This window comes from Xyrauchen texanus, chromosome 38 (genome assembly GCF_025860055.1).
Source record: "Xyrauchen texanus isolate HMW12.3.18 chromosome 38, RBS_HiC_50CHRs, whole genome shotgun sequence".
In the NCBI taxonomy this organism is placed as follows: domain Eukaryota; kingdom Metazoa; phylum Chordata; class Actinopteri; order Cypriniformes; family Catostomidae; genus Xyrauchen; species Xyrauchen texanus.
In genome coordinates this window covers 5,090,117-5,106,027 of record NC_068313.1, presented here as the reverse complement: position 1 = coordinate 5,106,027, position 15,911 = coordinate 5,090,117, and the positions used below count along the sequence as shown (strand labels likewise).

Here is a 15,911-nt window from a genome sequence, read left to right as displayed (position 1 = left end):
CTTCACAATTGTTACAGCACATCATCAGCGAGTTGATTCACAGATGGACGAGCCTGGCTTCGCCATTGACACTTGCACCAGAAAGTGAATCCTTTATCATAGGTGTTTGAAAACGTTATTGCACTTGTGAGTGTATGTTTCCCCGAAGGAAGTTTGAAAAATCTAACTTTGTGTTGAATGGAACGCAGCATTGCTCCCATGGTGAGGACCCAGAGTGTTGCACTGTGCAGTCAATACTTCACTTCTTGCAGGAGTGTTTGAGTGACATGCTCCATGATGCTGCTAAAGCGACTGGCCACGACCCCTTGAGTGGTTTATTGGCGAGTACACTTCCCCTGGTCATGAAATCTCTTTCCCGCTACTGTCCCATTCTGGGACTTAGCGCTTGTTCTGAATGCACTTACGGGTTCCCGTTTGAGCCACTTGATGCAGCAAGCTTATGTATACTTTCTTTGAAAATTGTGCTGCTGCTCACTTTGGCTTCAGTAAAGCGTATTGGGAAATTCCAGGCTCTACTGGTCAATGACTCTAGCTTGGAATTTGGACTGGGCTTGTTAAAAGCCGTTCTCAAGCCTAAGGAAGGGCACTTTTTTTTTGGGCACTTCTTTCAGGGGCCCAGTTGTTATCTTACAAGTTTTCTCTACTCCTCCGTTCATTTTGAATGAGGCACATAAACATGCTCTGTCCTGTGAGTGTGTTACTCATGTATGTTGATCGTACGAGTCAATATAGGCTAACAGATCAGTTCTTTGTTTGCTTTGGCCATCTCCAAACAAAGATGTTCTCATTGGGTTGTCGAAGCTTTTGCATTCGCTTACGAATCACAAGATTTACAATTTCCCATGGGTGTTAAGGCTCACTCTACCAAGAGCATGGCCTCCTTCTGGGCACTCTACTAGGATTATGGTCTCCTCCTGGGCATGGTCTAAGCGTGTGTCCTTGGAGCACATCTGTCTGGCTGCAGGCTGGACCTTTGCCAGGTTTTACAACATGCCAGTCTCTTCCTAGATCATTACTGCAAAGGAAGGTTGATTTCTCAACGTTTACTACTTTGCAAGCTAGTGCACTGAATTTTAAGAGACATGTGCTCTTTTCCCTTCAGTCGAAAATCCTGATGAAATGGTGCGGTGTTCCGGCTTGCATGCTTGCGATGACATGCACATCGAGGAGTGTAGGGCTGCAACAACTAAACGCTAAAATTTATAATTATCGGTAAATGGAAATCATCGACAACGACAACAACATCGATTAGCTGGAATGTGGTGAGCACAGAGAAGCTCCATCATGATGTTACTTTACAGCTCAGTAAAAATTTGCTGCATGTTGAAACTCGTTTGAAAACCAACAAAAGATGGGAAAAACACGATCCAAGTTGGCCAGCACACAAGAGCACTTAATAAACACTTCAAAAATCATAATAAAGCATACAGTTTAATGTGGAGCAGTTGTGACATCAGGTGTGTTGACAGAGTGCATGTGCTGTTTGATGCGCTTGTGTGTTGTTTCTCTCCAGCACATAACTTAAATTTTACTGCTATTTTCTATGTTTTATCATTTATACATGTTAAGAATTCATGACATGTATACGTATTCTGTATTTGCACATAACTGTTTATCACATGCGAGTCTCTGTTAAACATCACACGCATCCGCTTAAATCAAACCGCTCGCCATGGAGAAATGTAGCAGTATCATTATGATTAAACTCGTGCAACATAACTTGATTTCAGGTTGAATTTAATCAGTTATGCAGCTTTCATGGATATAATACAGATGTCTCAGAGGTCAACGTATACCGGTTTTTAAAGTATTTTAGATTATTTCCTACATCCTCAAAAGAGCTCATGTTATACAATTAGCAACTATGATATTTTCAACGTGATCGTGAATCTCCACAGTATGCTGTATTAAACTGTATATAATTCTGAATATAAATGTATAATAATAATGCTAAGGGTCCTGATATTTGATAAGCCCTCCTGATATTGCCAAATGCAATGTCAAATTTCACCAGTAAATTTATACCATGGCAAACATTATTTTAAAGGATAAACATACACATTTTTTTTAAAGAACAGTTTAGAAACATGTAATCTGTGATGATAATATTTTGAAATCTATATTATTTTAAATACTTAATGTGTGTAATCAGTGACTGTGTACAAGCATACTATATATCTAACATAATCATGTATTTTTCAGCTGGGCAGAATTATTCATAATAATTTCAGCTGGGCTGATTTTTTTGTTTTTGTCCCACTCAATCCATGATGAATCATCATACAATACAGTACGTTTTGTAAATTTTTACAATTGAAGGAACTGTTTTTCATATGTCCTGAAACTAATAATACTAAATTCAAACTCAACTTTCATAATTCAAGCTTTATTCAAAGTTTTGTTAGAGTAGAGACTCATGAATTCAGTACTCTAGATTGTACTAAATCTGTATGCCTTTTATCTTACTTTTGTTTTTTATAAAATACAGATTTTATATCAAATAAAATGTGTTATTTAACCAATTAATCTATTATTTGAAGAAATAACCGAATATCAATCGACTATCAAAATACAGTAATTGTTAGTTGCAGCCCAAGAGGAGAGCAGCGTCAAGCGCTATCTGCAAATAGAGTTGCACGTTTTTAAAGGGCTTCGGAGATAGTCACTAATGATGCAGCATCTCGTTCCATACTTTCAGGGAACCAGGGTTACCATAGCGATTTGTTTTCTGGTAGGGTTGTCGAAGCTTATACTGGTCATCATGCTTTAATGAATCGAACATTGGGAATATTGTGTTTACCGATTGTAATTTTTTAATAGGCTATTTTTTCCAGTGAAGTTACTGTAACAAATTTACTAATATTCATGACTTCTTTTACAGCATTGCTGTAGTATCAATGTTCTCTAAAGCAGTGTTGCAGTTAAGACCACCTAAAGTCAAAACCAGAGTGTATCGAGACTGAGACAAGACCAGACATCAGTGTACCTATACTGTTGATTATGGTTATCTTATGTTTGTTCAGATTGTAAGAAAGCATTATGAACATCTATAATCAGGGCGATATGGCTGCTGGCTCAAGGCTGGTTGCCTACTGAAGCCAAGCAGAGCTGAGCCTGATCAGTACCTGGAGGGGAGACCTCCTGGGAAAACTAAGGTTTCTGTTGGAAGAGGTATTAGGAAGTCAAGCAGAGGGTGCTCACACTTCCTTTAATGACGGGGATACTATACTGTAAAAAGGCACTGTCCTTTGGATGAGACGTTAAACCGAGGTCCTGACTCTGTGGTCATGGGGGCCAAATTCCTCCATTGGCCCTTATCAATCATGGCTTCCTAATAATACCTATCCATTAATTGGCTCTATCACTCCACTCTCTCATCTTCACCAATAGCTGGTGCGCGGTGAGCGCACGATAGCTGCCGTCGCATCATCCAGGTGGATGCTGCACACTGGTGGTGGTTGAGGAGAGTCCCCCGTTCACTGTGTAAGGTGCTTTGAGTGTAGTGTCAGAAAAGTGCTATATAAATGTAACGTAAATTTAGAGCCCTTTTGTTAGGAACAACTCGGGGCACCTCTCTCCCATTGCGAGCCAGTGGCGCAATTCATGGCACCTTTCTCCCACCACAAACTTGCAAGCTCTGTGCAGGGTTGATCGATCAGGTACCCTGTCGTGCCACCTCAGAAAGCGATGCCACCGTAGGTGCCTGCCTATATCGCCTATGCCAGGATCTGCTACTGGGTGGCAAATAGCTGGCAAGCAACTGAAACTAGCACCCAAAAATATTAAATACATAGGTGGCTAATATGTATATGTATAGTTAATACTCACTAAATCTCTTTGGGTAAGGGGTGAAGATGAGTTTAGGTACAGATGCTGCATTCCACTAAAATTGGATGTGGGATATTCCATTTGAGATCTCCGATCTCTGACTAAAGGCATTCCAATGCCAGATGCTCGGAAGATGACGTTAAAGGAAACAAAACGCCAACACTCCCATTAACCTAGCAGGTGTTTGACTGTCACCAGAGATGCCCCCTAGCAACTCAATTCATAAACAATCTGCAACGCTAGCATTCGCAGGTGTAGGATTATCAAAAGAGAGAATCATTTACCATGTTTTGAACAGCTAATGTTTGTTTAACATGCTTTAATATCATGTAATGTAGGAACTCTGCGTTATAAAATTCACTTTTATTAAATAATATAGATACATTTATCTATATTATTTAATAAAAGTTAATTTTTCACTTATTTTGTACATCTTCCTGGGTGCCAAAAAGATTGTGTGATGTCACGCACCTGAATCTCGGCAAAATCAGAGTTTTTAAATTTCTGCACGACTTTCCAAGTTGTAATTACGATTTTAAGTGGTGTTCCATTGCACTTTTCTCAATAGGAAGTTTGAAAATCCGACTGAGTTGAAAGGATTGCAGCAAGAGGCCAATTGCTAATGTTAGCTAGCTAGCTTTGCTATCATCACTTACACTTAGCTTACCTTTCTTTATGCTTTCTTTCTAAGTGCCGATAAAAGTTTGACATTGTCCATGCAGTCTCGGTAAGAATTGCATTACAGAATTTAAATACTGCTGTGTGATTTCTTTTGGATGCTTTTTTGCAGATGAACTCATTGTGGTTTAGGTCAGTATTTCCCAACCTTTTTTCTGCCACAGCACAATTTTTACGATTAAAAAACACCCATGGCACACCATTATCCCACATAGCCATTGTCAATAGTTTTCCTTTTCAAGAACTTGTCCATGTTTACAGTCCGTCTTAGTAGCGTGAACTCGTGCACTGCATTTATAAAAGTAGCTCACTCAATTTAATTAGAAGTGCTCCGGTTGTGGCTTTAAGGTGAGCCTGTTGTTTTGTAATGAGACAAAAAATGTCAATTTATATCCAGATATAGATGTACCTGCAAATACGTTTATCGGCCTCAAAACACACCGAATTATCAGTTATCGTGTCGGCTAAAATTTCCTTATCGGTAGATCCCTGTTATTTTGCATTAGATTACAGGTTTTGTTAAGGTTTAATCGCTGCTGTTACTAAAATACCTAAAGCACTACAGTATTTACACTTTATTTCATGGCTTAGTTTAATACATTTAAAAGCTAGAAGCAAAGTTTACTTTTAAGGCTACTTAGATTTTATTTAAATTGTTAATATTAAACTTTATTAATATCAATGCTTTGTTTTCAATCAATGTTCTTTTGCGTAAATTAATTTTTTATTTTTAATCCCAAATATGAAAAACAAAAAATGTGGTTTCTTCTTAATTGGTTTTAACACAGACGAATAGAAGCAGACACAATTAAAAAATGTATATATATAATTTTTGTGATGCATGTAGTAGAGTAGAAATATTGATGTGTGGTGGATAGAACACTTGAATAATCATATTAAAATACTGTATACAAAGAGTGAACCTCATGCCACACAAGGTTCGGACGTGTGAACGTCGAGGTCTGTGCACTTTGCTAGTTTTATTGAACAAGTGAGATTCGATACACCCGTTCCATAACTGTTCTATGAAGACAAGATTTCAGAAACAAAATCCTTAGGCTTTTTGAGACATTAGGGCCAGGGACTCAATTTGGCCAGTGAGGTGAAAGATTCAGCGTCAACGGCTGAACATGATGGCATTGCTGACGAAGGTTGTTGCTGACTTGGAGGATCTTGCTGTAATATGTCGATCGATCACTGCCATGGAGACTAAATTCAAAGAGTTGGTTACAAGAGTGGGGGACGTCGAGAAACGGATCTATTATCTGGAGTCATCAGAGAGGGAATTAGCTGCTAACCAGCTAGCGACCAAGATGGACTTGGAGTGCATTTGGGAAAAGTTGGAAGACCTTGAGAATCGTAACCGGCGAAACAACGTCAGAAATTTTGGAATTCCTGCGAACGAAGAAGGCCGAGATATGGTGAAATACCTAGAGGAGCTCTTCCAGTGTCTGCTCGACATAACCAGCAAATAGCTGGAAATCGAGCAAGCTCACTGAGTTCCGGCTCGGTGTCATTATTGTTTCAGCAGAAATTCAGGGGCAAAGGTTAATTTTGGCTAATATTTACACACCTAACGCTGATGATCAGGGCTTTTTTATAGATTTTGAAGGGATGTTGCAAGCCGCTGGCAACCCTCAGGATATAATATTGGGAGGAGACTTTAATCTTCTGATGGACTCAGTCCTTGATCATAGTTAAGCGAGAGAGAAAAAAAAAAAGTGTAAGCCACCTACATCAACATTAGGTTGCGCAGCGGAGACAGAGATGCTGCTACCGCTGAAGATAATCATTAAAAAAAAATTAAAATAAATAAATATTGCTTCACCTGGGTTACACCAGTACTCTGAGCATGAGATGGAGTTGTGGAGCTCAGGACCGCTCTGAAAACACTGTAATGATGCTTGACACAGACTGGACAGATCAGCGCACAAACTCTGAAGCGAGCACACCATTTATTTATTTAATTAAATCGCAGCCCTCTGCAGTTTAATAATAGCACAAGGTCATATCGCAATTTCAATTTTATTCCGGTTAATCTTGCAGCTCTATATAAAATAAACACTCACAACAACTGTTCCTCTGGATGTTATTTGCACTTATAGGTTTCAACCAATGATGTAGCTAGAGAGCACAAAATTTAGTAGCGCAGCTTTCAATTTCAGTCTTTTCTTCAGACAAAGCTATCATACGGCTTCAGAAAACCTAAAATATAGAGCACAAGTTGCATGGACTACTTTTATGCTGCCATGTTTTTACATGTGTGTGTCACCATAATGAACACTTATGACAGACCATTCTGAAAATAATTATCTTTTGGAGTACAGATTAGAAATTGAGTAAAGGTTTGGAATGACATGTGGCGAGTAAATTATGTCAAAATATTCATTTTGAGGTGAACTGTCCCTTTAAACTGGGAGCTCTTACTGTGTGAGAGTTAAGCTCAGCTAGTTTTTCTGGACTGCCACTGCCCAGGTAGTATATCCTGATGACATCATCAGTGCTTCCTGTTGCAAGAAACATGCCACCTGTATGAGGGAAAACAAAAGGTATACATTGGGGAAACCTTAAACACACAAACATATATCCAGAGAAAACAATAGGAAAGACTCCAGCAGTCGTGATCTTACCAGGGCTAAAGGAAGAGCAGACCATCTGAACACCTGGTCTCGACCTCTCTGTGAATTTGTGCACACGATCACTGATGAATATTAAAAGGAAAGATATAGGAAAGGTTTACATCAAGTCTTTTGCCAACGAGTATTAATACAGCATTATGTTCTCTCACAAGAAAAGAGTTTCTCATATTTTCATTCCTAGATGTACACTCACCTGAAAACGTTACAATTCACATCCCACTGCCAGAAACACACTGTTGCATCAGTTCCAGTGGAGACCATGTACCTTTTGGAGCCCTTGAGAAATGGAGAGAACTACACACAGAAACAAGTAGTATAAATACCTAAACAGTCATACAAGCAAATTATCCTAATGTACACAAAGCATGGGCAATAACTGTACATAAAATATATACAATATTTTCACTGTGACTTTGCTCTCGATATAGGATTAGGCAACATGATGAATATTGCTATGATTTTAATGAGCTTTTTATTTGCATGTTAAGCTCCCCAATGGCTGCATCATTAGAGTAATTCTGTAACCTGGTCATAATGAGCAAAAACACAGAATATTAGTACCTTGTGTGTATCTGATGTTTAAGTAAAATTGTTAACATGCATTTAAAACCATTCTCTTTTGAAGCGTAGTTTATTCAAAAGTTGTAAATGGTCGATTAGAGATATATTGGGACTAAAAATCAGCCCAGTACAGGGAAATGGTCACTCTTAAATTTTATCTAAATATTCTGTTTACAGAAAATGTAGAATTAGGTTAGGTATACTTATAACACACGGTCCCGGATTACATGCATTAAAATATTTTAAAAGTAAAAAGCTGTATCTTTCTAAAATAACTCTGATTACATAAAAATCCATATTTAATGGAAGTGCATGCTCATCCAATTTAATAATAATTTACTAAAGAAATCAAATCAGACATGACATTAGGATTATATTTCCCCATAGCATTATTATACACAATATTCATCATTATACAGTATATAATAGTAAACCTGTGGCTGTTAGAGTGCAATCGAATTTATGAGCTCCTTTTGTGCAATGAAGCGATTTCCGTTTTTAAGCAGCATTACGTAGGTGAAGGACGATGCGCATATTGGACAGAATTAACAAAAAAATATAAAAATAAATCTGCATGATGCTCAGACACATTTTTGAATCACGATGCATTGTGCCATGCTAAACTATTATACCCCTACGATCCAATAATTAATGTAAATCCACAAATCCACATAACTTTCGCTAAACCCTAACCTAGTGTTTTATTGTCTGTTACTGTATTGTGTGTGGTTTGTTTTATACTTTTTCATTTGTACAGCACAGTGGTCAACTTCTGTTGTGTTTATTTGTGCTTTATAAATAAATAAATGAAATGAAATCATGTACCAGAGATGAATTAGGAGGGATAAACTAAATAAACAAACAGCCATGGACAAAAAAGGCAGAACATTCCATTATACAACATTTGAAATAAACAGCAACCAGCGTTAAATTAACTCTATATTTAAAAGGAAATGCTGCAATACAACAAATGTGTGAAATCTGCTGTTATATACACGTGCATGACACCAAAACACAGTTTTTAATGCAGCAAAGCTGCAGCACAAATTTATTTAACTAGGAATCACAAATTGGGGACACAATGCCTTTTTCACTCAAAGGTGGATCACTCATGCACAGCAACAGAAATGCACACTTATAGACAACAAGGATGCTCTGATGTGGCATTTCATTTACGGGTGTTTGTTGAACTTCGTGTACTTTTATACCCCATTGGTTGATTTTTTTATTTAAATGAAAAAAATAAATAAATTGGATTATGTAATATGAAGGTCTCACGACCAGGCCTTTATTTTTGTTACTTTTTAAATGCCTTTTATGCATAGGTGCAGTGGTTCTGCAGACAGTGCGGAGTTAAGCGCCGTCTTCACGGTAAGTTGATAACTATTTTGTGAAATACAAACTGGAAAGTTATTAAACAATGACCTCATCATTTTCCCTATTCAATATAACTAAAGTAACAATTAACTCTGTCCCTGACAAACATGTCACTCATGTTTATCACATCTGTTTGCCATGCTAGCCATCTATAGTTTGTCAGTGCAGTCAGTACTGTAGCGGATTCAAAAGGTAAACATAAGATCATCTTTTGGCAGCTCAGCAGAAAACGGTGCGGATTGTGTCTGTTGAGTGTTGATTAAACGCCATGTTGTTACCTACTTGGTGAGATGCAATGCTGGAAAGAAAATAAACAATGTCCATCTTTTACACTCCGTGACATCGAGCTTATAGCTAACTAGCTAACCACATAGCTACTTTCATACCTTGTCAGCGGAGTGGAAGCTAATGTGTAAACATGTATTCGCCAAACCGTTTTGTTCAGGATTCGCAGTTTGGTACCCCCTTCAACCGAACAATTCCAGTCATTGCATTTACAAAATATAATATTTTAAAGTCTGGTTTTCCACCGTTGAAAGTTTCCCCTGAACTTGTATAGCAGAATAAGGTTTAACACCACTGCCACTGTAGGCTCGGCAGGTATAAATGCTTCTTGTTTTACAACCTGTCCCTAATTGACTGGCTGTATTAAAATAGTCGGCATTTGACCAATTCTAAACAGTACTACTTATGTGTATTTATCCATTTTTATATGTATTCTTTATTTAAATGGTCAGCAATTGACTGATACTAAAGAGTACTGATGTTTATTTAGCTATTTATTTTATTTGAAATTATTCTTTATTTAAATGGTCAGCCACTGACTGATACTGAACATACAGAACAGATATTTATTTAGCTATTTATTGTATTTTTAATTATTCTTTATTTTCTTAGTGTTCATTTCTAGAATTGGTTGAAAATGCATATTAGTAATGTTAAATATTCTTTGATCAAAATATTTGAAGTAGCCTTCAGAGTACATTTGCATAGTCATATCTATGCAAAACTGGTGCACATTCCTCATAAAAAAGGTCTGTTTTCATTCCAGCTCAAAAATATTGGCCACCATATCGGCACACCCCCCCCCAAAAATCGTATCAATCCCAAAAATCCCATATCAGTCAGGCTCTAGAAAATATTATTCAGATTTAACTATAAATGTAGCATTTGCAAGAAAAAGGAGCCTGCCATTTTATTTTTAAAATGTAAACAAAATAATTTCTATCACCGTCAGTTCCACCATGGAATATAAACAATATTAATGGATTGAATTAGGATTCAGTGCAACCTTACCCTGCGACTTCATATTTATACCTTCGGGGACTGCCGTAAAAAACACATGTCCATAAAATGATTCACAGTAAAAAAAGATTTGTTTAATAAACAGACAGTTTTGTCTGCGTATTCTCATTTCATATTTTTTTAGTCATTTAATCATTTTAGTCATTGCGGAGGAGATTCCCACCGCTTTGCGCAGCCGTGACTCATTTAGTGTGGACAAACAAACTGCTTGTCCTTGAAATCTTCTTGTAGTGTGTCTGGTTACGACACTGTGTTAGAGTGGCGTAAACTGGCCTTAAATTTAAAGGTGGGGTATGTGATTTTCTTTTTTGACCATTTTTTCAAAATAACTTGAAATCCTATTCCTAACCCACTTACTGGCTGTAAATTAGAAGCACTGAAATGAAAATTAAGCAATTTAATCATCTGTGGAACGGGCAGGACTCGAAAAACTCCAGCCAATCATTTTCAAGACCATCTAGAATCATTGGACAGAAAATGTGTCAATCAAACGGTCGTACCATGCCCCCTCCCCCACCACCCTGGCTGGCGTGTCCCGTTAGATGCGCATACTCAAAGCTCGTGACCCAGTAACAGGAAGCGATTGTATTTATGTATGGAGAATAGAGCTTTTATAGTGCTAGTGGGGTTGTTCCACATTTCTATGAATCCTGTTTTGAATAGAAGACCGCTGTACAGGCGCCAGGGCTGGCGATGTTCTTTTTTTTTACAGTTATGAGAAAATCAGCTCTACACCTTTCAATAGTGGTATGCGACCCCCTCCTCCTGCTGTGTCAACAATTTGCTCTGAAAAATTGTCTGACAGGTGAATGCACTGTTTGACTAGTGAGTCTAGAACACTGCTAGAACACTGCGCATCTGAGTTTTCGCTCGTGCATGATTGCGCGTCCATGTTTTTCGAATGGGTGGAGTCAGGGCCAGCGTTGGAGGAGAGAAGGTAGGACCTTAGAGTTGTGTATTTTCAAAATCTGCCGGCCGTTTTGCAAATCACATACCCCACCTTTAAGAGACATGGACTAATAAACCACATTAGTAATTTTGACTTTAAAATGAAATGTGTGTTAAAGTAATCCAGTACTCTCACCTGTAAAGAGGTAATGGATCCACTGTGGCCCTGCAGGACTGCCACTGGGGCACAGGTACGAAGGCACCAGACTCGAATGGTTTTGTCGCAGCTACCGGCCGCGATAAGGGTATTTTCAAAGTTAACGGCAAGGTCTGAAATCTCAGCATGATGTCCTCTGAGAGTGGAGTGAAGCCTTCCATCAAAAGAGGACCAGATTTTAACCAAGGCATCATCGGAACCCTTAGAGATAAGCATGTAAGCAGGATCAAGCATGGTTCATTAGTTCACTGTCATGAAGATTGCAGAGTCCTCAGCATACATAAAAAGGTCTCACCAAAACCCAATACACATTTTCCAAAATTATGGTGGTGATCGGATGTGGGAATTATAGCAATCATTTCACACACATGCAAGTAATTTGACAAGTAAAATTATTTAAGACAAGTAAACAGTCAATAATAAAGAACAAAGAAACTAATTAAAAGCAATACAATTAAAACAAGAAAATTGTTAAACATTTTAAAAGCAACAAAAAGCAATAAAGAATGAAATGTGATAAATGATAATAACTTGGGGACCAACCCCACACCAAGTCAGTAGAAAACGGGACAAGTCCCAGGCTGCACCAAGGACTGTGATGCTTACCGTAAATATCCTGGAACCGGTCCGATCAAAGGCGATACAGTACACAGCAGAGAGATGGCCCAGAATCCTCCTGTGCATCTTCATGTGCTGATAATTGCTGACGGGGTTCACAGAACTGAAGCGCTGAACTCCGGTGAGCTCTCTGCCTCGGCATACCTCAACTAAAACAAAATAAAAATTAAAAACAAATCCACTTAACACTACATCCTCTTTTACTCTCAAGACACTAAGACTAAAACAAATTTGAAACATTAAACAGTTGATGAACTTAAGTGCTCACCTATATTTGGGGCATCCCTGTAGCTTAAAGGGCTCTCTGGTGGTCTTCCTCTGTGAAGGGCTGCGAAAGTCGAGGCTTTCCATCTACTACTACCACAGTCTAGAGATTGTGAAAGGGGCACATTGCTGACATTTAGGCACAGATTACTGGACTTGCATTTAGGCCAATGAGATTCAAAGTTCTAGGATGTTCTAACCTTTTGATGTTCGCAATAAAGAGTGTTTCCCAGCTCCCAGTAGTGTGTGCACTCCCAGCACACCAGACGGAACCTCTCGGTCCAGGATCGGCCCAATCTGCTTGCATATCTGCAGCAAGTGGTCTGGGGCGATATGTCTGTTGGCAGCAACCTTCACAAAGAATAAAGGATCATTCAAAAAATGTATGAGTGGGATTTGATTTTATCTATTGGGAATGGATTAGATGTGAAAGTGGTGACTACAAAACATGTGGTTGAAAGGAATGATGAAACAATGAGAAAATAAAAGAGGTTGATGACATTGAATCAGAGTTGTTATAATTTATAAAGATTACGATGGCAATAATAAAAATCTTTAGAATAAAATACGCAATGGAATAAGGAACAGAATAAGACCATAAATTTAAATTGCACGATGACTTCAAGAACAAGCTAAACAAAATCTTAAACATTACTCAGACAAAAAGCAAATTTGTCAACGGATAAGAGAACTGTGGCGTTACCATAATACAGCGATGGTAATGCAAATATCATGGTACTTTGATACTGTATACGCATACTGAATGATAATCAAGGTGCTGAATGATTACCATACTCTTGTATACCATGGTATTAATTTGGTTCTTCAAAGAATTGCATGCATTCCATGGTAACACATCTGCTTAAAGATGTGAATAAGATAGAAAATGGTAATAGTATGGTACTTTCATATATCAGTACCATGGCATAAAAAGTTATTTTAATTAGTCCTTTATCTTTAATGGAAGTGAATGGGGACAATCTGTAAAAGTTAACATACTCACAGTTTCAAAAGTAAAGCCACAAGATGTAAACAATATGTGTTAACATGATTTTAGTGTGATGATATCACTTGCAAACTTTCTCTTTGTAAAGTTATCCAATTTTACAACTTCGTTGCCATGACAACAAGGGTTAGGGATTTAAAACGACTGTGGAAATTATGATTTAAACAACTTTACAGCTCAAATAATACATGAGTTTAAACAGAGGAATTAAAGTGCTTTTATAAAATTAAAAGCCTTACATTTCTGCCTTTAACTCCTCCACAAATTGGTGCCATTCACTTCCATTGCAAGTGTCACACTGTAACCCAACTATTTGCTATTTGTAAAGAAAAGGAGGGACGAGTCATAATAGTTTTTTTTTAGTAGTCAAAATTATGCCACAAATGCTGTCGATTTAGCTGAACTTGTATTGAACCCTGAACATTCCTTATACAATGTACATGTCCAAAAATAAAAAAGCATGGTACCATGTAGGGTTGTCATGGACACAAACATGAATCAATAAAACAAATGAAAATAGAACAATTACTTTTCAACAAGTAATTTTTGTTAATCTATCTGATCTTCAGTAGTATGTACCAATACCAGTAAAATTTCAAGATTTATTTTCAATAAGAATAACTACACCACAAAAACAAAGGTAATATTATTTTAAAGGAGTGTATTTAATAGCATAAGTTAAATGCATAAATGTAAATAATAAATTAAAACAATTGCATGTGTCCTTAAAGAGGGTTTAATTTGAAGCAATTTAAACATATATTAAAATCAAAACGGTAACTGAGCAGTGGTCATGACCCTTGTAAAAAAAAATAAAATAAATAAATAAATAAAAGCCCGTCTCATGTAGCTGAGTGCAATGAGTTTATGCAAACCAGGTCCGCATATCAGCCATTCGCAGCGCAGGTCACATGCAAAAAAAAAAAGAAAAAAAAAAAAAGAAAGCGTTTCCCGATATCTGATTGGACAGTTCATCATCCTGACGTAGCCCCAACCCAAAGAGGCCCACCCTAACTGCAATACAGCGCTAAATAATAGGGAAGCAGTCAAAACACAGAGCAGCCAAGCATTGTGTATATTAATAACAACTATTTATACAATGCTCGAAGTTGTCAAATATATGAAGCCTATAAAACAAAATGACAGGAAGGATTTCAGATGTGCTTGCGCCATTCATAGATTTTAAATCGGTCAACAAAATAAACACGTGCATTAAATTAATATGCCTTCCACATGCTCCAGAAATATCAAAACACTTACCAAATCTTTATAAGACCGTGGGTGCTTCGTTCCTTCCCAATCCAATCGACGTGGAAGGAGCTATCAAAAAGTAAGCCCGGTTAATGATGGCGAACAGAAAGCCACTTAAGCTTAAATTACCTTAATGATAATTCAAATAAAAAAAAACGTAAACATTTTTGTGATAAAGTAACATATGGACAAATCATGTCTCAGTCCAAGTGTGAGGGATACACTGACTGATAAAAGATGAAGAAATCGAGCACACACCTGATTTTCTTCCAGCTCACACATAAGTGCCTGCAACAGATGAGATTGACTTCTGATCAGTGCCTTCATCCAAATGAACATCATTTTAAGCAAAACCCTCAAATAAAAGTCTCGAAGACCAAAGACAACTCACCTCGGCCGCTTTCCGACACGGCCCCGTGCTCAAAAAGCGCGATATCAAGTAGTACAACTCTGTGAACGGACACCGCCAGATTGTTTATAATTCGGTTTATGATTAATAAACTCTAAAAGTAGATTATAATAAGATTTCTCAAATGTGCCTTACCCGATTCAAGTGGTGAAATACTCCCATTTCTGGCTGCAGTATTGGCCATAGCTCAATTGATACGAAACGTGGATGCGAAATTTAAGTGTAGTTTGTCAATTAAATAATCAGTCAATGTCGATTGTAAGCTTCGTACCCCTTGACGATTGCTCCTGCTTTCTGTTCAGCCAGTTTTCGGTCGCCATTGGAAGTATGAGGACTAAGCTCAAAGCTACTTCCGCCTGAATACCGGAAACAGGGGGAGGGGCAGCATGGGGGAAGTTGTTTGGGCATAACAACGCTCAACAAGACGACAACTATTCGTCGACTTCACTAAAGCAGAAGCTAAGCAAATTACAAAGATTTAACGTTCAATATTTAAGTCTTCACATTTATTATCGTTCCTACCGAAACAATGATCGAAGAACATCGAAAAGCGAGCGTTCTTGCTTGAACAATGTCCAACGGCTGGTCTTTGACGTCACCGTAAATGGGGACAGATGCTCTGACCGTTTCTCTTTTGTTTATGGAACGGTCTCCAATAATTCGACAGTTTGAGTAAACACATGCAGACAAACACTATTCACGTCGGATTATTTGCAGTTATTCATATTATTACTATATGCGCTAGACGCTCTAATTTACACGTAACGTTCCACCTACAAAAACCCGTGACACATCCTTTAATAGAACTGTAGTAGATATTTTCATTTTTGAAGGACAATTGATCTGAAAGACTAGTTCTGACATTTGTCT

General features: G+C 37.7%; 1 protein-coding gene across 1 annotated transcript in view; it reads right to left on the bottom strand.

Moving 5' to 3' along the window:
• LOC127631585 (bromodomain and WD repeat-containing protein 3-like) overlaps nt 1-15,613 on the bottom strand; it is a 60,052-nt gene extending 44,439 nt beyond the window's left edge. The window contains exons 1-11 of the mRNA XM_052109818.1: nt 15,177-15,613; nt 15,024-15,082; nt 14,891-14,920; nt 14,642-14,701; nt 12,576-12,726; nt 12,380-12,478; nt 12,100-12,260; nt 11,473-11,694; nt 7,339-7,439; nt 7,137-7,207; nt 6,934-7,034 (exon numbers count right to left, since the gene is read on the bottom strand). Coding sequence (XP_051965778.1) covers nt 6,934-7,034; nt 7,137-7,207; nt 7,339-7,439; nt 11,473-11,694; nt 12,100-12,260; nt 12,380-12,478; nt 12,576-12,726; nt 14,642-14,701; nt 14,891-14,920; nt 15,024-15,082; nt 15,177-15,225 — 1,104 coding nt within the window. The 5' untranslated portion in view covers nt 15,226-15,613. The remainder of the gene's footprint in view (nt 1-6,933; nt 7,035-7,136; nt 7,208-7,338; nt 7,440-11,472; nt 11,695-12,099; nt 12,261-12,379; nt 12,479-12,575; nt 12,727-14,641; nt 14,702-14,890; nt 14,921-15,023; nt 15,083-15,176) is intronic.
• Between the last annotated feature and the right edge of the window lie 298 nt (nt 15,614-15,911).